General features: G+C 37.5%; 1 protein-coding gene across 1 annotated transcript in view; it reads right to left on the reverse strand.

Moving 5' to 3' along the window:
- Window positions 1–22,844, reverse strand: part of mast1a (microtubule associated serine/threonine kinase 1a) — a 57,315-nt gene that overhangs the window by 9,425 nt on the left and 25,046 nt on the right. Inside the window, exons 5-21 of the mRNA XM_073842555.1 lie at window positions 22,043–22,115; window positions 20,164–20,321; window positions 15,830–15,905; window positions 15,485–15,694; window positions 14,851–14,952; window positions 12,309–12,441; window positions 9,153–9,220; window positions 8,762–8,838; window positions 8,453–8,661; window positions 8,228–8,366; window positions 5,058–5,190; window positions 4,814–4,979; window positions 4,516–4,617; window positions 2,704–2,826; window positions 2,511–2,620; window positions 761–921; window positions 402–652 (exon numbers count right to left, since the gene is read on the reverse strand). Coding sequence (XP_073698656.1) covers window positions 402–652; window positions 761–921; window positions 2,511–2,620; window positions 2,704–2,826; window positions 4,516–4,617; window positions 4,814–4,979; window positions 5,058–5,190; window positions 8,228–8,366; window positions 8,453–8,661; window positions 8,762–8,838; window positions 9,153–9,220; window positions 12,309–12,441; window positions 14,851–14,952; window positions 15,485–15,694; window positions 15,830–15,905; window positions 20,164–20,321; window positions 22,043–22,115 — 2,291 coding nt within the window. The remainder of the gene's footprint in view (window positions 1–401; window positions 653–760; window positions 922–2,510; window positions 2,621–2,703; window positions 2,827–4,515; window positions 4,618–4,813; window positions 4,980–5,057; window positions 5,191–8,227; window positions 8,367–8,452; window positions 8,662–8,761; window positions 8,839–9,152; window positions 9,221–12,308; window positions 12,442–14,850; window positions 14,953–15,484; window positions 15,695–15,829; window positions 15,906–20,163; window positions 20,322–22,042; window positions 22,116–22,844) is intronic.

Here is a 22,844-nt window from a genome sequence, read left to right on the forward strand (position 1 = left end):
AAAAAACATAAACTTTCTATTAAATACGAATCTGGTCTATTTTAATGGCTGTAACAGTATAAGCTGTTTGGCGGAAAAAAAGACGGGCTTCGGGTCGGACTCGGGCCAAAATTTTTGATAAGCTGTCGGACACGGGCCGGGCTACAGCCTGTGCGTTTCGGGCCAGGGCCGGGCTAGGGCTTAGATTTAAGGCCCGTGCAGGGCTCTAATATTTATTATAGAAACTTAACAACATATATTCATGGAACGTGATCTGTATTTAATATCCTATTGATTTTTGGCATAAAAGAAAAATCGATAATTTTGACCAATATGATGTATTTTTGGCTATTGCTACAAATATACCCATGCTACTTATGACTGGTTATGTGGTCTATATATATATCTTTTTTTCAACACACCTGGACCTTTACTGGCTGACATCACTTCTTTCCTCTGCTCATTAGCACTGGGCGATGGTGGAGCAGTGGCTCCCTCTATTGATGATCCTGGAGCTTTAGCGGCAACCTGTTTTTCAGAGACCTCTCCATCGCCCTCTTGAGGAGCGGCAAACCGGTGTGTGTCCATTAAGGCTGAAAAACGGCGCCGGGCACCCATCGGAGGACTGTAATCTCCTTCCATATACAGAGATTCAGAGCATGATAAACGCTTCCTTTGGGAATAAAAGAAGAAAGTGAGAGGGAATGTTAAAGTATAGTAATTTTGATAGAGTATCCTCATATGCAGTGGCATATATTCAATTTAACTCTCTCAAGCGTACATCTCAGGCGAGCCCGTCCTCCAGCTCTTGTCCCTCATAGTGAAGCTTCCCAGACTCTCCCGCTTGGCCATCTTGTCATCGCGGCGACCTTTGTGCTCTCGACGAGTGACTACAGGTGTCTTCTGCTCCAGCTGGGACAGGTGCTCCATGCTGCTATACACCTGAAAGACAAAGAACAATGCCAAAGGATGCTTCGTTTACACCTCGCATGTGGTGTAGAAATGTGCGTCTTGCTGTTCTTTAGAGAAATCCTTCTGGTCCCACAAATTCTTTGGTTTTTCAGCATTTTTGTGTATTTCCAACAATGACTGTACGATTTTCAGATCCATCTTTTCACACTGAGGACAACTGAGGGACTCATATGCAACTATTACAGAAGGTTCAAACACTCACTGATGCTTCAGAAGGAAACCCCCAGCTCTTAATGGATTGTTTTCCTTCTGAAGCATCAGTGAGTGTTTGAACCTTCTGTAATAGTTGCATATGAGTCCCTCAGTTGTCCTCAGTGTGAAAAGATGGATCTCAAAATCATACAGTCATTGTTGGAAAGGGTTTAAATACACAAAAATTCTGAAAAACCAAACAAGAATTTATGGGACCTGAAGGATTTTTCTGAGGAAAAGCGGGCTGTTTAACTGTTCAGGACAAACAAGGGACTCATGAACAACTATCACTAAACAGACACTAAACACAGCTGTGGATCATTCAGGTAACAACACAGTATTACGAATCCAGTGTGTGTAAACTTTTGAACAGGGTCATTTTTATAATTTCAACTATTATTTTCTCTTGTGGACTATATGTATATGTCTTTCATGTGAAATATCTTATTCAGGTCAGTACTAAGTACAAAATAGCAAGCATTTTGTATGATGCCTCTTATTTTGGTAAAATAATGAACATTTAGCAGATTCAGCAAGGTGTAAACTTTTGACCTCAACTGTATGTGTATTGCTCACATATGTAGGTATGTATATATATTCATGTAAGATGAGGATGAGTCAAGTGTCATTTTTGGCTGAGGTAAGTATTTTTTTTATAAAGATATTTATAATGTTACAAAAGATTTCTATTTTTATACTGTTCTTTTTAACCTTCACGTATTTTGGTGCTTGAAACAGCTCGTGCTGTTTATCATCTAGTCGTTTGGCTGTTTGCATAATTGCGTTTGTCTCCTTGTTTATATAATCCAAGGTCTTTGTTTAGCAAGTGGTCCTGAAGAGGGTTGCACGTCTTGAGAAAAACCCTCAGCACATTCAATCCAAAGAAGATCAGAGAATGTTTATTATGTAAGCGTGCAATTGTGCGCTTATCTGAAGGCCACTGCTTCACACAAGTGTTTTTTTAATGACTCACCTATGTTCAAAACAAACACATTAAGATTCCTGTTATTTCCAGGAAAAAATGTTTATGCAGTGTATATGAACTGGAAAAAGAGATAAGAATAAAAGACCGGGGCTAGTTGTCACATGACTTAATATCAACAACTATAAGCTTTTAAATCAGTTGCACAGAGTCTATACAAAAATGGTTTTCAAAAACATAATCACTGGAGTAAAAACAGTGAAAACTAGGCCTGGTCTCCTGTAAAGGAATCAAAGGATTCAATGTGACCTTAATGGATCATAAAAAATTAAATAAAAGACAGACAAATATAAAGGATGAGTGTTAATGTGTCTGTTTACACATTCAAGAGTGTTTTCTGAGAAAGAAAGCATGAAATATGGATGCAGCCATGTGTCAGACTGACCTTGCTGAAGCGCGGCGAGCAGGAGGAGAACTGTCTTATCTCTACCGGCTCATCGTCGTTGGTGTCGTCCTCGTCATAGGAGTTGATGTGCCGATAACGCTCGGACCGTGCTGAAACAGAGGGAGCACGAGACGATGGTGAGATAGAGAGATCGATCAAGGGCAGACTCAAAAGCAAATGTGAGTGTCCTCACTGTCAAAATAGCTGGTGTCCTCCTCAGACTCTAGATGAGGGATGAACTCGGCCTTCTGTCGGAGTAAACCATTCCAGTCCAATCCTGAGAAAAATGAGTGCTGCTTTACTTCGAACGCTCCGCCTGTTTACAAGAGTAAAGAGAAGTACATTTATAGACAAACACGCAATCATGAAATGTATGTTAAAGACTGACATGGAACTGGAACTTGACAACTTCTAGTTCCTTTTATTTTAATGGTATGGAAAACAGCAACTTTAACATTCTGTGACAGAAACCATCATATGGAACAACATGACGCTGAAAAAATCATGACAGTAATTCTAGAAACAAAAAAGGAATACACACAATTCTACAAAAAATAATATAGCTGCAAGCAGCGATTACCGGGATTCAAGCACTTTAAGGCATTTAAGCACAAATGAAAAAGACATCATTTAGCAAGCCTATAACAATCTGGGCAAATCTAGGTAATTTACCACTGAAACATTACATATTTAACATTTATGACTTAAAGCACAGCTGTGGTCCGATCTCCTTAAAACTTTGCGTGCTTGTTTAGAATCACCTGTCGCATGTGCTCACCGGGTTTGTGAAGTTTTGAGTTTTCCTTTAGGCTTTATAGGATTTGGGTTAAATTTGGACAGGCATTTTTCTAGATTGAGCAAAAAAAAAACTAGGACTAGTTTTGTAAAAGTATTTATTTATTTTTTTTTTTACATTCTCAATCATTTAACAAACAATTTGATTGCCAGCAGTGGTTCTAGCAGCAAAGTTGTCCTGAATTAGGAGTTATATTATATGATACGAATATTGAGCGTATGTGCGAAAAAGCACACAATGTATAATCATTTCCAGCCTTGGAAAATGCAATATTGCCCCCCAGTGGTCGATTTCTTTCAAATTTCTCACAGACCTTTGGGGCCATGAGTCAAACTCACCGAGTTTCATTCCGATCGCTTTCTGTTAACCTTGTCTAATAGGTGCTCAAACATCATCAGACAATGGCGATGGACATTTTTTTTTTAGATACATAAATGTCCTTATAGACACATGTGGCATTTTGGACCAAGTCCGTGCACAGCGATTTTCCTATTAATAGGACAAATGGTTGTGTTGGTATAGCCATTTTTATGTTTTGTTCCTCTTATAGTGCCACCAAGTGGCCAAGCTTCGCAATTTTTGCCTTGTGACCTCAGACTGAGCTCTTACATTAATGTTCTGAGTTTGGCAAAGATATCTCATTCCGTTCAGGAGTTATAGGCATTTAACTAAAAGTGGCCCTGCCCCTTTCGAAGGTTTTGGCATCCCTTTGCACTGGTGAAACAAAAGTTTTTTTTAATAATTATTGATAGTCACTCTCCAGAGAATCTTTCTGCACTGGTTTGGTTCCAATCAGGTGAAAAACCTAGGACTAGTTCGTAAAAGTAGGTTTTTGAGCCGAAAAGGCTCACGATCCAATCTGATTTGGTACTTTTGATCGCTGTAGTGCCCCCGTAAGGCCGATTGGGGCAAGCTTTGGTGACGTTGTTGGCGGTGTGAGTACTACCATCCCTCCAAGTTTCAAGTCTCTACAACTTACGGTTTGGTCTGCATGATCAGTTTTATGTGGAGATTGCTGATCCTTGGCCATTCTAACAATTACAATAGGGTTTCAACACTACATGTTTGAACCCCTAAAGAAAGAATATGCTCAGATGAATTGTTCACAATAAGACCAGGAATATGTATTAAAGTCAAAACATCCAGTCTAAATTTATGTTGTCTTATCGCATAGGTGTGTGAAGGTGTGGTAAACTGGTGGATGTGTACCTGTGCCCACTCGCACTAGTGGATTGGTTTGCAGCAGGGCGGAAATCAGGCTCTGAGCTTCAATAGGCAGCGCCTCGTCTCCGTCAGGCCACTCAATATCATCTACACAAACACACAGAGAAATCTGTTTTGTGAGAAAAATGGAGCACTTTGGAAGAGGTTTCTGGAGGAGAAGAATGTGTTTGCTTTTGCACTAATCAACACCGCTGTGCTAATATTAACTCAGGTGTTGCTTTGGAAGCTCCGACGTGCTGGGACATGAAGTGCGATCAGGAATCACCTCAAGATTCAGACTCACCTGTGATCACCTGACCAAACAGCTCTTCAGGTGTGTCTCCGAAGAACGGCACGCAGCCCACTAGGAATTCATAGAGGATGATACCCATGGCCCACCAGTCCACAGGTTTCCCGTAGCCCTGCCTGAGAATGACCTCTGGGGCGATATACTCCGGTGTGCCACACACCTGAGACAAAGAAACAATACTTTCTTGTTTACACCTGCCATGTGAACTAATCACAACACGACAGGCCTGCTTCCTTACCTGTTTGTCCAGGAACTCCCTGGCGTCCTTCTCGATGTGTCCCTCATACAGGTTAGTGGTGAGATTCATGAGCCCCATTTTTGACAGGCCAAAATCTGTCAGCTTAATGTGACCCATCGATGTGATCAACAGACTGTGAAAGAAGAACCACGATCCATGAGTGTGCACCTCAGAAATAGATCAAAAGATGAGATCATCTGTTTTACACCTTGTAATAAAAAAACAACGGTTGGTTTCCTTAAGTAAAAATCCCATTTATTTTCTCCACAGGGCAACTGATTTTTAATGATAACTTAGAAACCATTACATGGTTTTCACCCAAAACATTCTGTCACTGATTACTCACCCTCATGTCGTTCCAAACTTGTAAGATCTCTGTTCATCCTTAGAAATTAACGAATTAAGATATTTTTGATGAAATCCAAAATAATGCTTAGACAGCAACACAACTGACATGTTCAAGGCCCAGAAAGTTAGTAAGGACATCGATAAAATAGTCCATGTGACATCAGTGATTCAACCGTAATTTTAGGAAGCTACAAAAAGAATTTTTGTGCGTTCTGACGTAGAACCTGGATGCAGTAAGCCTTGTTGAGGAATGCACACGCATTTTGTTGCACACGCAACAAAAACTGTTGAATAAAGTCATTACTTTTGTTTTCTTTGAACGCAAAAAGTATTCTCGTAGCTTCATGACATTACAATTAAACCACTAATGTCACATGGACTATTTTAATGATGTCCTTACTACCTTTCTGGGCCTTGAACATGTCAGTTGCATTGCTGTCTATGTGTCAGAAAGCTCTCAGATTTCATCAAAAATATCTTAATTTGTGTTCTGAAGATGAACGAAGGTCTTACGGGTTTGGAGCAACGTAAGGTTGAATAATTAATGACAGAATTTTCATTTTTGGGTGAACTATTCCTTTAACACAGACCTACAGTGAACTATGAGTTATTTTATAGATAATATATGCTTTTGTTGACGCCATCAGCCTGCATTATTTCAACTTATTTTTAAAACAATCGTGATCAATTCCTGGTGAAAAATTGTATTACACATGATTCTGCAGAGAAATCTCTCGCCCCTCTCCATATAAACTTGTAAAGACAGAAGTACCACGAGCTACAAGGTTAATCGATGGTAAATGCTATATCTGAAGCCATTAGTCCACACTATTTCAACTTTTTGAAATAATCATGTTTAACAACAGAATTTCTGGTGAAAAACTACATTGCCCATGATTCTGCAAAAAATCTCCACCAGTTGGAAGACTGAGACAAGCAAATTACGCCAAAAAAACATCCAGTCCCATAAAGCACTATGAATGATGTGAGTCAGCTTTCTTATGCTCTCTAACTACTTAAATATTTGTATATATATATGCATATTTTGTAATGAACTTAAAATGTTTTGTTCTTACATTAATCAATATCAATATCTTTAAATCAGTAGTTTTATAATTATCTGTTTTTAAGTCAATTATGTCATTCAAATTGCAGTAGTAAGACATTAAGTAAACAGTCTTAATTTTTTGTCTTTTTGTCTGATTTTCAATTGCTTCTTCAAAGTTTGTAATGTTGTGAACTTGTGATTCACCTTGTTGCTTGTTGGTTTGGTTTCTGGCTTATAACTCTCAAACAAAGACTTAAAAAGTACCTATAAGCAGTGTTGGGTGTTAGTAGTTACTAAGTAATTAGTTACTGTAATTTAATTACTTTTCCATTGAAAAAGTAAAAAGGATTACTTTTATTTTTTCTGTAATTTAATTACATTTACTTCTTATGTAATAGAACCTAATACTGTATATAGTATGTAGAACATTTATATACAATACAATAGTTTAATTAACAAAACATTTATCAAAAGTCTAACATTAAAATGCATGCTTTTTATGTACTTCTCACTTTAAGTGAGTTAATAAGAATACTGGTAACACTTTAGTGTCCAATTCTCACTATTAACTAGTTATTACTATATAATAACTAGGTTAATAGCAGAATATTACTGGGATATTGGCTGTTTATTACTACTTAAAAAGCACATATTAATGTCTTATTCTGCAAGACCTTATTCTAAATCCTTACTCAATTCTTAAGTATTAATAAGCAGTAATTAGGAGTATATTGAGGCAAAAGGCATATATTTAGTTAATAGTGAGAATTAAATGAATAGGTAATGCATATATATAATAATAATAATAATAATAATACACTACTGTTCAAAAGTCTGTGGTCAGTAAGTTTTTTAATTTTTATCAAAAAAAGTTTTATTCTCACCAAGGATTAATAAGCAGTGATTAGGAGTATATTGAGGCAAAAGTCATAGTTAATAGTGAGAATTAATGTATGTAGTTACCTGTTATTTATGTGAAAAAATTAAAAGAACATTTCATGTCTATCCTTGTATCATTAACTTTTCGAGATTGATATAGGATTTAAATTAGAAAGTAATTAGTAATAAGCAATACAGTCATCTAGTTACACTGTTGAAGATGTAATTAGAAACTAGTAAATAAATACTTTCTAAAAGTAACTTACCCAACACTGCCTATAAAAAATATTTACAGGAAAATACTTCTGTAACCAATGCTGCTGAAAGAATGGACAGGCACTAATGAACTCTATGTAGGATATTTGCGGGTTACATGTCTGGTGACATTTTAAAAGAGTGAAACTTTCTTGAATCTTTACACTTTTGGAAATATGTAAAAGTTGCTTTTGCACTATAGATTTTCTGTACGGTACAGCACTTTAGATCAATTTATGTTGTTTTCAAATGTGCTTTTTAAACACATTTTGTTGTTATTATCCACCTTTTTCTTTAACATAGAAATAAGTCTATGGGTGAGACTTCCGTTCATTAGTCGCTATAGGGAACAACGAGAAGAATAACATGCAATAAATGGCAAAACTGTTTGCACGTCAAACCAGTGTGTTCAGAATTAAGATAATACATTAAAATAATATGGTAAGACACACCAGTTTGCAATATCAAGCAGCAAAACAAGCTGTTTTGTACAGCTAAAAATAGCTGGACGTGTATGAGACCAGAAGCCAAACCCATAAATTGTACAAATGGCCGCACCCGCTCTTTCGTGAAAAAAAAAAAGGTTGAGACTGACACTTTTTTTACTATTCTACTTCACAGCAGGGGGTCGCCGACTTACTTGTCTGGTTTCAGGTCTCTGTGTACGATGCCATAATTATGAATGTACTCCAGTGCTAAAACTGTCTCCGCAAAGTACATCCGGGCCATTTCCACAGGAAGTGCTCCGATGTTCTTCAGCAGGGTTGCACAGTCGCCGCCTAAACAAAAAATGAAGTCGTTTTAATAAAATTCTGCCTTTTTATACAAGCTAGGACTGAGTAATTGAGTGTGTGTCATGTATTACCTTCCACATACTCCATAACCATGCACAGGTGACGGCGTGTCTCAAAAGAGCAGAACATGCTGACCACAAAGGGGTTCTCAGCAAAGGTCAGGATGTCCCGCTCCACAAACGCCTGCTGGATCTGGTTGCGCAGGATCAGGTTTTGTTTGTTGATCTTCTTCATCGCAAAGCGCTGCCGCGTCTCTCTGTGTCTGACTAAATACACAGCTCTGCGATCAAAATGAGAGGGAGACATCAGCTTTATCCATATTTACACATTGGTTTTGACTAATTTCAGAGTAATTTGCGAGTAAATAGTGATATTCTCACCCATACGCTCCGTTGCTGATGAGTTTGATAGTCTGGAAGTCTGATTCACAGGGCGGTTTGATGGCTTTGAGCTTCCCCTGAGAGAAAGCCAGATGAAAGATTCAGTGCAGGGGAAATAAATCAACCGGAGTATAATTTCACTCCCTATGCCGTTTCATTTCTACCACTTTTATCCCCGAAAGTTATGCTGCGAGTTTGCTTGGTCCTTCATTAAAAATGTGTTTCCATGTTAAAGAGTGAGAAAATTGCAGGCTTATATAACACATCTTGTTCTGGGCTGTTTTTCACTCTCTTTTTTCTCTTAAATAACTAGTAGGAAAAACTTATGATCAGATGCAATCTTTTTGGTCATTGCAAAACAACATACACATGATTACAACAATACACTCACTTCAGCCGAGTCGTCCGTCTCTGGTGTGTGGGGTCCCTCGCTGTCATAACTCTCCAAGTTCACCATTTCTGCATGCAAGGATGATGTTTGGTTAATAAATGTTACTATGCAATAAACATATACTGACTTTGAGGAATAAAATTTTATATATATATAATATAAAATACACTTCTGTTCAAATATTTGGGGTTTGTAGATTTTTTAATATTTTTAAAAGAAAACTCTTTTTCTCACCAAGGTTGCATTTATTTGATCAAAAATACAATAAAAACTGTACAATTTGTTAGGATAGGACAATATTTAGTCGAGATACAACTATTTGAGGTATCTGAGGGTGCAAAAAAATCTAAATAGAGAAAATCACCTTTAAAATTGTCCAAATGACAATATTACTAATCAAAAATTAAGTTGTGATATATTTATGGTAGGAAATTTACAAAATATCTTCGTGGAACATGATCTTATTCCTAATGATTTTTGGCATAAAAGAAAAATAGATAATTTTGACCCATGCAAATTAATTTTTGGCTATTGCTGCAAATATACCCGTGCTACTTACAACTGGTTTTGTGCTCCAGGGTCTAAATTGTCTTTATTGTCACTTTTGATCAATTTAATGCATCCTTGCTAAACACAAGTAATCTTACTGACCTTAAACAATTGAAGACATACAGTATGTACCCAAAACTTTTATATTTTATCACTCCCAACAAACAAAGAGTTATCTAACTGTCTGCCTGTCTATGAGCAATTCAGCAGCATATTGCCTCCAGTCACCACAGCAACCCAACCATTCTAAAAAGAAAAATGAAGCATCACTGATCTAAATAAAGACTATGATATAAATAAACAACAACACTGAAATAAACACAAACAAGCAGCAATTAAAACAGTTTCTTTGTCAGACTCTAGCTGAGATCAATAAACCGACATGTGGAAAATAACATCTTCAACACATCTGGGATTTTAAACTTCATTTTCTCTGGCATCTTGTGCAGCCAGAAAATTAAGTGAACTGACTGAAACGAGCAATTTCACACCAGATTTGAGTCACCCAAGTTAAATCTGTATTCCCAGGGATCCAGTTTCACAGTGTTCAACTCAAGCTGGATGAAACGCAGAGCAGTGCAGGATTTAAAACTACATCCAGATAAATAATGTGATGGATTCTGAGATGGACCCAAATGAAATGGATTAGATATATATGCGACCCTGGACCACAAAACCAGTCTTAAGTAGCACAGTTATATTTATAGCAATAGTTAAAAATACATTGTATGGGTGCCAAGAATGATTAGGATATTAAGTAAAGATCATGTTCCATGAAGATATTTTCTAAGTTTCCAACTGTAAATATATATAAAATGTAATTTTTGATTAGTAATACGCAAACTTCATTTGCACAACTTAAAAGGTGATTTTTTTTTCAATATTTTCATTTTTTTGCACCCTCAGATTTTCACATTTTCTAGCTCTATCTCAGCCAAATATTGTTGATTTTTATAAATTGAGATTTATACAGCTGAATAAATAAGCTCCATTGATTTATGTTCTGTTAGGATAAGACAATATTTGCCCAAGATACAACTATATGAAAATCTGGAACCTGAGGTTGCAAAATATTGAGAAAATCACCTTTAAAGTTGTTCAAATGAAGTTCTTAGCCATGCATATTACTAATCAAAAATTAGGTTTTAATATATTTACAGTAGGAAAATTTGCAAAATATCTTCATGGAACATGATCTTTACTTAATAACCTAATGATTTTTGCCATAAAATAAAATTCGATGATTTTGACACATACAATGTACTGTTGGCTATTGTTACAAATGATTTTTTAAATGTTTTTGAAAAAGTCTTTTTTGCTTACTAAGGTTACTTACGCTTTTGCTTACTTACGCTAGATCAGTCTGCCATTGGTTAGTCAATGGCCTACACTCCACACCATTGGTTGAGCCAATGCTACTAAGTAGGACTGATGAGATGCTGAAACATCTTACATATATCTGTAAGTTAAAAGATTAGTTCATGTCCAGAATAAAAAATTTCTGATAATTTACTCAACCCCATGTCATACAAGATCCAGGATTTTCTCCATATAGTGGACTTCAATTAGGATTAGGGTTGAAGGTCCAAATTGCAGTTTCAGTGCAGGTTTAAAGGGCTCTACACGACCCCAGCCAAGGAATAAGGGCCTTAACTAGCAAAACAATCAGTCATTTTCTAAAAAATGAAAAATTTCTATATATTTTAACCACAAATGCTCACCTTGCACCAGCTCAACCTCATGCATTACGCAATCATGTTGGAAAGGTCGCACATGACGTAGGTGGAAGTACTGACCCAGTGTTTACAAAGAAAATGTGCAAAGAAAGTCAAATGCCCTTTACAAAAAAAAGGTAAAACAATGACGTCAGATGATTTTAAAGTACCTTTTTGAACCAAGGTACACAGATGAAGAATTAACCATGCAAGCAAGACAAGCATTTGTGGTTAAAAAGTATATCAATTATATAAAAAAAGTATTTTTTTTTTAGAAAATGACAGAGCATTTTTGCTAGACTCTTATTCCTCGGCTGGGATTGTGTAGAGCCCTTTGAAGCTGCATTGAAACAATTTGGCAATTTGGACCTTCAACCTGTTGGCTCCCATTGAAATCCACTATATGGAGAAAAATCCTGAAATGTTTTCCTCAAAAACCTTAATTTCTTCTTGACTGAAGAAAGAAAAACATGTTGGATGACATGGGGGTGAATAAATTATCAGGAAAGTTTATTCTGGAAGTGAACTAATCCTTTAAACTGGAATAGAAGAGAAAATACACTGCATTTTCTCCCTGAAAAGTGTTTTGTTGTGTTCAGTTGTTCTGTGAGAGAGAGTAAGTAAGTGTATGTTTTCATAAAAAGCCCCATTACTCAGAGCCGGCTGCTTTTTGCCAGGTTCACAGCAGTGCTTACACATTTCCCGGAGTCCCTGGCAGGAATACAAACTTCCCACTGCCGGTGCGCCACCTTAACCTGTTCCATAATCTCAACAATGTCTCTCAGCGTGACCTACATTTCCCTTCCTCTCTCCTGCTTCTTCTACGCTCTTTCCCTCCAGAGACAAACACGCTCGCTGTGTGAGGATGTTCAGTCGTGTTTGACTCTCTCACCTTCCAGAGGGTCTCTGGTCAGGCCGAGCTGGCTGATGATGTATCGCGGGATGTCTGCTTTCATTAGCTGGCCCTCTTTAGCATGGTCTTCTGCTGCCTCCAGTAGGTGGTAGAACTCTTCAGGGTTAAACTCCTGAAGAAAGATGGAAATCATGCTTTTTTGGTGCATTCTGCAGTCCAATATATTTCTATTCAAATTTTTAGGGTTTGCAGATATTTCAGTATTTTTAAAAGACAACTGTTATGCTCACTAAGGCTGCATTAATTTGATTAAAAATACACAATACACAAAAACTGTAATATTTTTACAATTTAAAGGGGTCATCGGATGCAAAACTCACTTTCACATGTTGTTTGAACATTAATGTGTGTTGGCAGTTTGTGTACACAACCACCCTACACTGATACAAATCCACCCAGTGGTATTTTTTTTTATCTTTAAAAGTAATATCCCCTTTTTAAAATCAGGTCATTCTCAGCTTCTTGTCGGTGTGACGACACACGATTGACATGAGCGCCTTACCTTAGACCCGCCCTCACTCAGGTGCAGGGGAAGACAAGAATGTCTTCGATTGAGCGATTGAGGTGTTCTGTTGTTTGATGTAATAATGAACATAGTAGTCGTCATTTACTCCCAATATCTGAGCCGCTGAAGATGCAGAGGATTAACGTTTGTTTCGTTTTTAAAAGGAAAGCGCCGATCCCGATCTACATATGAGTCTATGTTCATGCAAATCATTCTTGACTATACTTGAGTGAGTATAAGGGTTTTTTATGCATCTTTGCAAATGGCCTTTCTTAATAATGTGCTTGATAGCAAGTTTAGCCACTAAACGCGGCTAAACGTGGCTAAATGCAGCTAAGCGCGGCCAAATTAAAGATTATGGCTCGTCATCTCACAGCAGAGAGGGGTGGGGCGAGCAGAGCTCATTAGCATTTAAAGAAACATGCAACAGAATAGCTTGCTCTAAAAAGGAATCACATCAACTTGAGGAAAATGGGCATCCGATGACCCCTTTAAAATAACTGTTTTCTATTTGACTATATTTTAAAATGTAATTTATTCCTGTGATCAAGGCTGAATTCTACATCATTACTCCAGTCTTCAGTGCCACATGATCCTTCAGAAATAATTCAAATATGCTGATCTGCTGTTTAAGAAACATTTTTATTATTTATTTTATAATTTATTTTATTATCATACACTAATGAGAGCTTATTGTAAAGTGTTAACAAAACAACTCAATATTTCATGCACTGCAAACAATGCTTTTCTTACTTAGATTTTTTTGTCTTGTTTCCAGCCAAAATATTAAAAAATTCTTAAACCAAGAAGGATTTTCTAGACGAGTAAAGAGAAACGTTTTCAGAAATAAGTCAAAATTAAAGCTGCAAGCAGCGATGAAAGGGCCCTCGCACCCAGGCTCACCGCCGACTGGTGGCTTTAGGAAAACAGCGAATCGTGGGCAGTATGTTTTTTATATAGTAAATATAGGAGAAATATGTCAAAGTCATTTATATGTGCCAAACGTCCTGCTGCCAGCTGGTGGCGCTATGCCTATAACTGATTATTGGCCTTCAGATGTGTTCAGGCCAGGACTCTTATCGAACGTGTGAAGTATGAGACAGATCGGACATTTAATGGCTGAGTTATAACAACTTCCATTTCCATGGTGATTTCCCTTTAGAGAAAATTAAAAATAACCGACTTCCTGTTGGGTTTTGGATTTTGCTCCAAGAGACTTTTTTGTAGGTATTGGTGTGCTACATGTGTGTACGCATGTACGTGAAGCATAGCTCAAAGCGCAAACCTCTGAACGTGTATAGGTGGCGCTATTGAGGCAATTTGCCACACCCACTTCTGAAACCCAGATCAGACGTAAATTTTCGCCAGTTCTGATGTGTGTGCAAAGTTTCATGAGTTTCAAGCATGTTTAGGCTCTCAAAAATGCGATTCATTTTGAAGAATATAAAACACAGAGCAATTCCAATAGGGTCCACGCACCACCGATGCTCGGGCCCTAATTAAGTGCGTTTTTGCCTGAAACAAGCTAAATAATCTGCCAATGGGGTAAGAAAAATAATCTTGTTCTCTGTTTGAAATAAGATTTTTTTTTTGTTTACCCCATTTGCAGATTATTTTGCTTGTTCTAAGCAAAAACACACTTAATTTTAACTAATCCTTCTTGATTTAAACATTTTTAGATATTTTGGCTGGAAACAAGACAGAAAATCTAAGTAAGAAAAGCATTTTTTGCAGTGTGTCCACATATGTATTTACTTGGTGATCCATATTATTTATTTATCCACTGATCCATGTTTCCAGTGATCGCACTACTGGACACATTTTCAGGGGGGGTTTTATGTTTGATAATACTCGAGCCTTTCAGCACATTGTACTTTCTTCACCTGACCTCTGGTGACCCCATCAGCCAGTTGCTACGGCAACCGCACAACGTAGGCTGAAGAAGCGACCAAGCCCAGCGACCGGCAGATCAAGTCGTGTCTGTGTGTGTGTGTGTGTGTGTGTGTGGACTCTCACTAGACATTCAAGCAGTCGGGCAGGGCGGGAGATGATGATGAAGAGTTTCTTCACCAGCTCTGTGATGAAGTTCAGCTCCGAGCTCTCTGATCGCTCATAGGCCTGACAGATAACAGAATATCATTAAATTAAATTAAAAAAGGACTCATATGCGAGTGATTCTTCAGTTAAAAGTACATTTTGACCATTGGAATCTCTGAAAAAACTTACTGGGAAAATTTAAAACAGCCAGTCAACAATTTGAATTGATATTTCTCTGAATGTTTGACATGAGGTTTGCTTTATAATATTTGAAGCTCAAAGAAAAGATTTGATCCTGGACTTAATGTATAGAGGGCCAAATTACAATTTAAATGTTTAAAACATGTTCCTTTAAGTTGTGAAACTTCATGTGAATTTTACTACAATGTCTGATTCTAGAGAAATTCTAGAGAAATTCTGGAAATGTCTTTCTATTTATCTAATCTAAAAAGATTTAACTAGATCATTTCTTTAAACAATCAAACAACATTAAGCTAATGAAATTATGAAACTAATAGAACAATTTAATTATCCAGACAAACAAAGTGAGATATCAATTCACATAAACTGAAACACACACACACACATATATCCATCCCACACATATGCTTACTTCGTGCAGTAGCTTTTCAAGATTTTCCTGTAGCTCGTAGAAGTAAACAGTGGTGATGAGGCCTTCACGAGCTTTGGTCAGGCAGTTTCGGGACAGCTCTGCGATCTGGTGGTGGATGAAGCTGAGGACCCCGTCAGCCAGCGGCAGCACGTTCTCAGGCGAATACGACTCGATAAACTCAGCCAAACGCTCCTCCATCTGAGCCGTGGCCTAAAAGTAACAGATAGACAACATCTAAACGTGTCTTTAACAGGTCCAAAATGAACACTTGTTGATATTTCCAGACAATAATGCAACAATGCAATCACAATGATAGTCTGGAGTGTGTGTTTGTGTTTCACTAACCTTAGGAAACCGCTCCTTATAAACATGGTTCATCATAACAATCTCATTGTCGTAACAGGAAGGTGATCGCCCTGGACTGAGAGCAACAGAGAGAGTAAAATGAAAGATGACTAGGTGATATTTTGCATAAATTGGTTGAGATGTGCTTTCTGCGTGACTGTGTACCCAGGCCCCGTAGCCAGCTATGAGGGACATTTTTAATGTTCAAAAATAAAATTTGTTCTCTGAATTACTAATGTGCTGCTAAACTCCTTATAAGGGTGTCTGCATGACATGTATAATTCAGTTTAGACAGTTTGCGAGGATGTTTAACGTCTGTGGTATGAAAATGATCGCTGCGTGACACAGCCGGAGTGAATGAGGTTTGAGAGAGAGAGTTGAGAGTTAGGGATGGGCGTATCGATCCTGAAGTATTGATACTCAAATAAAAAATATGTGTGTTTTATAGGGATGCACCAAATGTTCGGGCAACCGAATAAGCGAAAATGTCGAATAAATTATAGGCGTGCACTAATGCAGCAAACATGTTGGCAGTGTGGAAGCATTTAAAACTGTCAGAGAAAGAAGCAAAAATCATTACTGTTTAGTATTGCATCGCACGTCTTCCATAAGAAGAGAAAGGGGTGGTTGTTGCTGGTTACTGTATGACTGAAATCCTGAAATGGCCTTAAAACATTAGTAAATAAACTACAGAAGGTTGTGTTGTCTAACACACACACCAATTGTATTTATTCTGACAGTGCTGCACAAGCTCCTTAGCCAGGGTTAAAAGTCCAAAACCTGAGGAAAATCTGCGCTGAAACAGCCTAACGAGAGTCATTCATAAATCTGCTGCTGTGAGCAAAAAGTAGTACTGAGGCAAAGGTCTTCTCGCATGTTTCCGCTAAAATAAAAGTCAACATTCATAAATGTTAGATTGTAATTTTACTGTTGTTCTGTAAAATAATAAAAAAGTAACACAAAAAAATAACAATCATTACAACAGCTCTATTAATACATTTATTATAACACTGTTGTTGACTTCAGGAGAGTGCACACTCAGCATGCTCCTCTGACCATCAACGGTGCGTCTGTGGAGAGAGTGAGCAGCACCAAGTTCCTGGGTGTGCACATCACTGAGGATCTCTCCTGGATCAAACAACACCACTGCACTGGCCAAGAAAGCACAGCAGCGTCTCTACTTCCTCCGCAAACTAAGAAGAGCAAGAGCACCAGCCCCCATCATGTACACATTCTACCGAGGAACCATCGAGAGCATCCTGTCGAGCTGCATCACTGTGTGGTTTGGAGCCTGCAATGCGTCCTGCCAAAAAACTCTCCAACGCAGAGTCAGAGCAGCTGAGAGGATCATTGGTGTCCCTCTCCCCTCCCTCCAAGACATCTACAGCACACGTCTCACCAAAAAAGCCCTCTGCATAGCAGCCGATCCCACCCACCCAATGCAAAGCTTCTTCAGCCTGCTGCCATCAGGGAGGAGACTGCGGAGTCTCCAGGCGAGGACCAGCAGACTGAAGGACAGCTTCACCCATCAGGCTGTCAGGAAGCTCAACTCTCTCCCTACTCTGCCCCCACTCCCCTCACTCTCCTCTTCTGCCCCACAAACTTTCTGAACTCTAACACACACACACACTAGGGGTGGGCGGTACACCGGTGTCATAGTCATCACCGGTGTGAGATAGCGCCACGACATGGATTTTCTAATACCGTCAATACCGGTATATTTAAAACATTAAATTTTCTTCAAACGTTCAGTTGTGGTCTGAATACCTGTCCTTATACTATATATCTTGTTGTAAATAAAAAAGTAAAACATATTCGTATCAGCTTTGCAGGTGGTAGGTAAAAGGGGAGTGGCCATTAAACGGCTGGTGAAACATCGTGAAGAAAGGTCGGCCCTGTAGCCTATACCAGGGGCGGAGTGGCAATCGGGACGTCCGGGACTTTTCCCGGTCGGCCGGCCAAAGGATTTACACAGCGGATCACAAATTGAGCAGGCGCGAGGCGAACGCGACCGGCCTGTTTACGTTTACTTTCGATTTTGTAAAGGGAGCAGCACATCTTATAATAGATAGGCTATTTGTCAGTGAGTACAAGATTGCAACAAATCCTCCAGTCTATTTTTGTCATCTCTCTTTACTTTCGACCCGTGATCGTTCAAATCTAAAGGTCATTGTACACTGAGTCCGATTTTCGTATGTGTGTTTTTTTTTTTTTGTTTTCTCATATTCGCCATCCTTATCAAAATGCTTATTATGGATGTGAAAATGCAGAACATCAAACATGATCCAAATTTTTTTATGACGGATGAAAGTTTCAGAGGCAGTGTGTAAACTCGATTAACATAACCTGTATTTTTTTTAACGTGCAAAAATGTCGGACGAAAATTTCGTACTCACGTGTGCAAAGACATTAACTCCAGCAGCTCATGTTGGATGCAGGGTTGCCAAGTCCGCGTTTTTCCCCACAGAATTGGTCTACTTTTAAACTGTTGCCATGGGTTGATTTCCCCCAGTTATTTAAAGGTTTTAAATATTGCAGAAATTAAATTTAAAAAAATAATTTTTGTTTTGTTGTACACTGTTAAGTAAGATCTTTAGGTTTTTTGCAAAATAAATATGTTGAGAATGCATAATACTCTCCCATGTCTCTTTTTGATAAGGATACCTTCCATATACTTATTATAGTATGAAAAGATTAACTTTATTCACATACTAAATGGACAGGACAGGCTACTTCTCCGAAAATGTACCAAAAAAAGTAATACCGTGATATTATACCGGCACCGTTGAAAAGATGAAAAATACCGTGATATTAATTTTAGGTCATATCGCCCACCCCTAACACACACACACACACACACACACACACACACACACACACACACACACACACACACACACACACACACACTGACCTGCACCAGTCACTTTGTGCAGCATTGGTCTGCCAACTACCTCACACTGCTCATAGACAGTTACAAGACTACTCTGACACTTTTACACATTTACAAGCTCTGTTGCACTATATTGTTTACATTGTTTACATTGTTTACGTGGTTTGCACTCTCTACCATGTGCCCTTACTTGTATATTGTGTTTTTCATTTTATATATTATGTTTATTTGTATTTATTCATATTTTTTAAATTCTACCTTTGTAGTTAATGTTACTGTTTGTAGTTAATGTTACTGTTTGTATTTAATGTTAATGTTTGTATTTAATGTTACTGTTTGTAGTTAATGTTACTGTTTGTATTTAATGTTACTTGTATGCACCATGGGTCTGAGAGTAACGCAATTTTAATTCTCTGTATGTCCTGTACATGTGGCAGAATTGACAATAAAGTTGACTTTGACATTCACCTTTGCTCAGCAAGGCTGCATTTATTTGTACATTAAAAGTACATGCCTGATTCAAGAAGGGGGTCTTAAAAATGGCCAAAGAATATTATTTTACTAACTTATTAATTTTAAGTTAAGTTGCGCTTTGTTGGTAGGCTATAATGTCTACTAGAATATTAAAAAAAGTTCAGTGTTAAGTAAATATTTTTAAATTGTTGTATTGTATTTTTCTTTTTTGCTGTTGTAATGATTGTTATCATTATTTTTGTCTTACTTTTTTATTTTACAGAACAACAGTAAAATTACAATGCTAACATTTATGAATGTTGACTTTTATTTTGGCAGAAACCCACAAGAAGACCTCAGTACTACTTTTTGCGGACAGCAGCAGATTTATGAATGATTCTCATTGCACAGATTTTCCTGTGCTTTGGACTTTGAACCCTGGCTAAGGAGCTTGTGCAGAGTTATCAGAATAAATACAATTTGTATGTGTATTAGGCAACATAACGTTCTGTAGTTTATTAGGCCATTTTGCGATTTCAGTCATCATACAGTAACCAGCAACAACCAGCCCTTTCTCTTCTCATGGAAGACATGCGATGCGATACTAAACAGTCTTGTGCTGTCAGTGCTTGTAATGATTTTTGCTCTTTCTCTGACAGTTTTAAATGCTTCCACACTGACGACATGTTCGCTGCATTAGTGCGCACCTCTATTTGATCATGTCACATAATTGTTTGGTATAATTTATTCAGCCTTTTTGCTTATTCAGCCGAACACCGAAAGAGCTTTTTTTTTTTGCTATTTTCGGCCGAATAATTTCAGATGCCGAACATTTGGTGCATCCCTGATCTCCATGTCTGTCTCTTTTAAAGTGTTTATAATGTATATAATGTAGTTGTATTTAATTTTAGGGGTTATTATACACAATTCTTTAACAACCAATCCCCGATCCACCCCCCCAAAAGCCAGGCTACGGCCATGTGTGTACCTAAGACTCCGCGAGCGTGGCCGCACATGCGGTGATCTCCGTCCGTCATCGTCGGTGATGCTCTCAGTGCTACCAAAGTGTTTGGACAGAAAGTGCAGCTCATCCAGTGTGGGCTGGAACGGCAACTGATGCAACCGCTCTTGAGACGAGCTGGAAGACTAAAGAAACGATACAACCGAGTTAGGAAATAACACCATACATCACAAGGGAGACACATTTATACACTCGCAAGACATGGGACAAAACATGTCACACAGTGTCATCAGAATCACAGCTTCTTTCATTTCATTCAATAAACAGCAGGCTTGAATATTCAGAACCAGAAACACTGCAACAGCCATTTTATGAGGTTTATAAAGCACTTGAGCTGTCTAACTTCATTTATTTGTGTACGCTCTGCATGTCTTGTGCAGTAAATCCAGGACAGACTTATAAAAGAAGATTACCGACCCAAATGAGTCGAGTGAATTGTAAATGAAACAGGCCTGCAGTAATGATTTTCACTCCTACTCGATGCTCCCCTGTGTTAATGAGTGAACGAGTCTGGCTTTAATCGCAAATATATGTCACTGTGGAGTCAATAAAAGGCCAAAAGCAACTTGGGTTTATGAGGAAAAAAACAGATGAACCCAAGAACTCTTCCCAAGAGCATGCAGCACGACCTTTAAAAACACATTCACCAATAAAAATCCGCTATTATTTCTACTATGAAACACTTTTGATTACTGAAAACTCCAGAGACTTGGTTAGATATAACAGCCATTGACATTATCACAGCTAACAATTGAACAGCTTAAATAGTCATCGAATGGTTGGATGAACACAAACTTATTTTTAGCATTGGCATGTATAAAGAACAAGAAATTAAAGATAATGTGTGTAAAGCTACTGCTGCTGTTTGTTGTGTTATTTTTTTCTTGGCTTCATTCTGTCAAATGTGGCCTGAGCCTCCTGTTCAACTTGACATTGTGTTTCTCTGACAGGTGCTGCTACAGTCAATCAGCTGCTTAACTGAGCGTGTGAGATATATAAGAAAAGAGGAAACAAAAGAGAAAGAGTGTTTGTTTTGCATTGTATGTATATATATATCTATATATCTGCATATATATGCAAAATACAAATATACATTTATATAGTCAAACCAAAAATTACATGGATATTTGAAAAATTTTAAGGCAGCACAAAAACTTTTTTAAGTTGAATCATTCAAGTTGAATTGTAATAATTTATGGTATTTTTTTACTAGTGGGTGCAGGGCACTATAGTTCATTTTTCAAGTGAGGATAGCAAAATAAAGTAAACTGTGACATATTAAACCCAAAAATTCTTAATTCAGTGGCCTACCAGTAAAACTGATTAAAAAAATTTAGAAGCAAAAATTACTCTGACGCTTTGACCCGACCGTGTCTTGCTTAAGTGTTTTTTTCTTTAATTGCTAATGCGATCTTTTTACATCACAGACTGAACATAATTAAGAATTGCTTGGTAATTGGTCAACAAGTATTGATAGTTGTGTAAATATTGTTTATTAACAGTTGTCTGAATTTTTGGTTAATTATAATCCATTACATACCTTTCTATCAAAGTTATCTGACTTTATCAAGATCAAGAATTTGTTCTGACAGTTTAACTCTAAGTTCCTGTCATATTTTATTACCATTTTCTAAACTATAACGAATAAACTGTGATACTGTGATTATGTGAGAAATGTTGAAGGTGTTTGAATATGCAAAACACATGCATTTTCACCAGCGTATATATATGTGATGGTAGAGGAGTAATTCAGTGGCTGTAGTAGTTTTGCAAAAATAGCTTACTTATACTTATTTAGCCAAAAATATAAATGCAAAAGCATTCTATGAATGAGCTTGTCCTGTACCGTTGAGCTGGGTGTGTTGGTCCCATATCCAGAGGAGGGAAGAGAGGCCAGAGACCAGCGTCTGCCATCGGCCCTATGAAGAGAGACAGAGTAAAGCTTCATAACCTTTACCAAAATGGACCAGATTTTGCACAGTATTACCATAGTTTATCTTAAGTGAAAAAATGTAAATGAAAAAAATGGTTATTGCAACCAAAGTACATTACGGCAGCAAACTTCCTTAAATATTACGCCGGAATGGGAGTGTAGTTCCTAATCTTATCGGCCTAGAAAATGCATCTTTACATTTTCCGCCGGTCTTAGTACACGATATAACTGCAGAAGAGTCAAGTTTTAAATAGGACAAATACCAAAACTTGATCTATGCTAAGCTATGCTAAAAGTGATATTTCCAAAAAAAGTTGGAGTGTTCCTTTAAGTGTCATTAAATATGTTAATGGCTTTGACGTACTTAGTATTACTTTTTTTTTTACTAGGGGCAGCACAACTGTTTTCAAGATTGACAATAATAAGAACTGTTACTTGAGCAGCAAATCAGTATATTAAAATGATTTCTGAAGGATCATGTGACACTGAAGACTGTAGTAATGATGCTGAAAATTCAGCTTTGTATCACAGAAATAAATTACATTTTAAAATATATTCAAACAGAAAACATTTATTTTAAATTGTAATAAAATTTCACCTTTTTACAGTTTTTATTCTATTTTTAATTAAATACATGCAGCTTTGATAAGCATAACAGCCTTAAAATCATTGCCACTTGCAGCAACAAACAGAAACATCAGCTCAACCAATAGCG

This window comes from Garra rufa, chromosome 6 (genome assembly GCF_049309525.1).
Source record: "Garra rufa chromosome 6, GarRuf1.0, whole genome shotgun sequence".
NCBI lineage: Eukaryota > Metazoa > Chordata > Actinopteri > Cypriniformes > Cyprinidae > Garra > Garra rufa.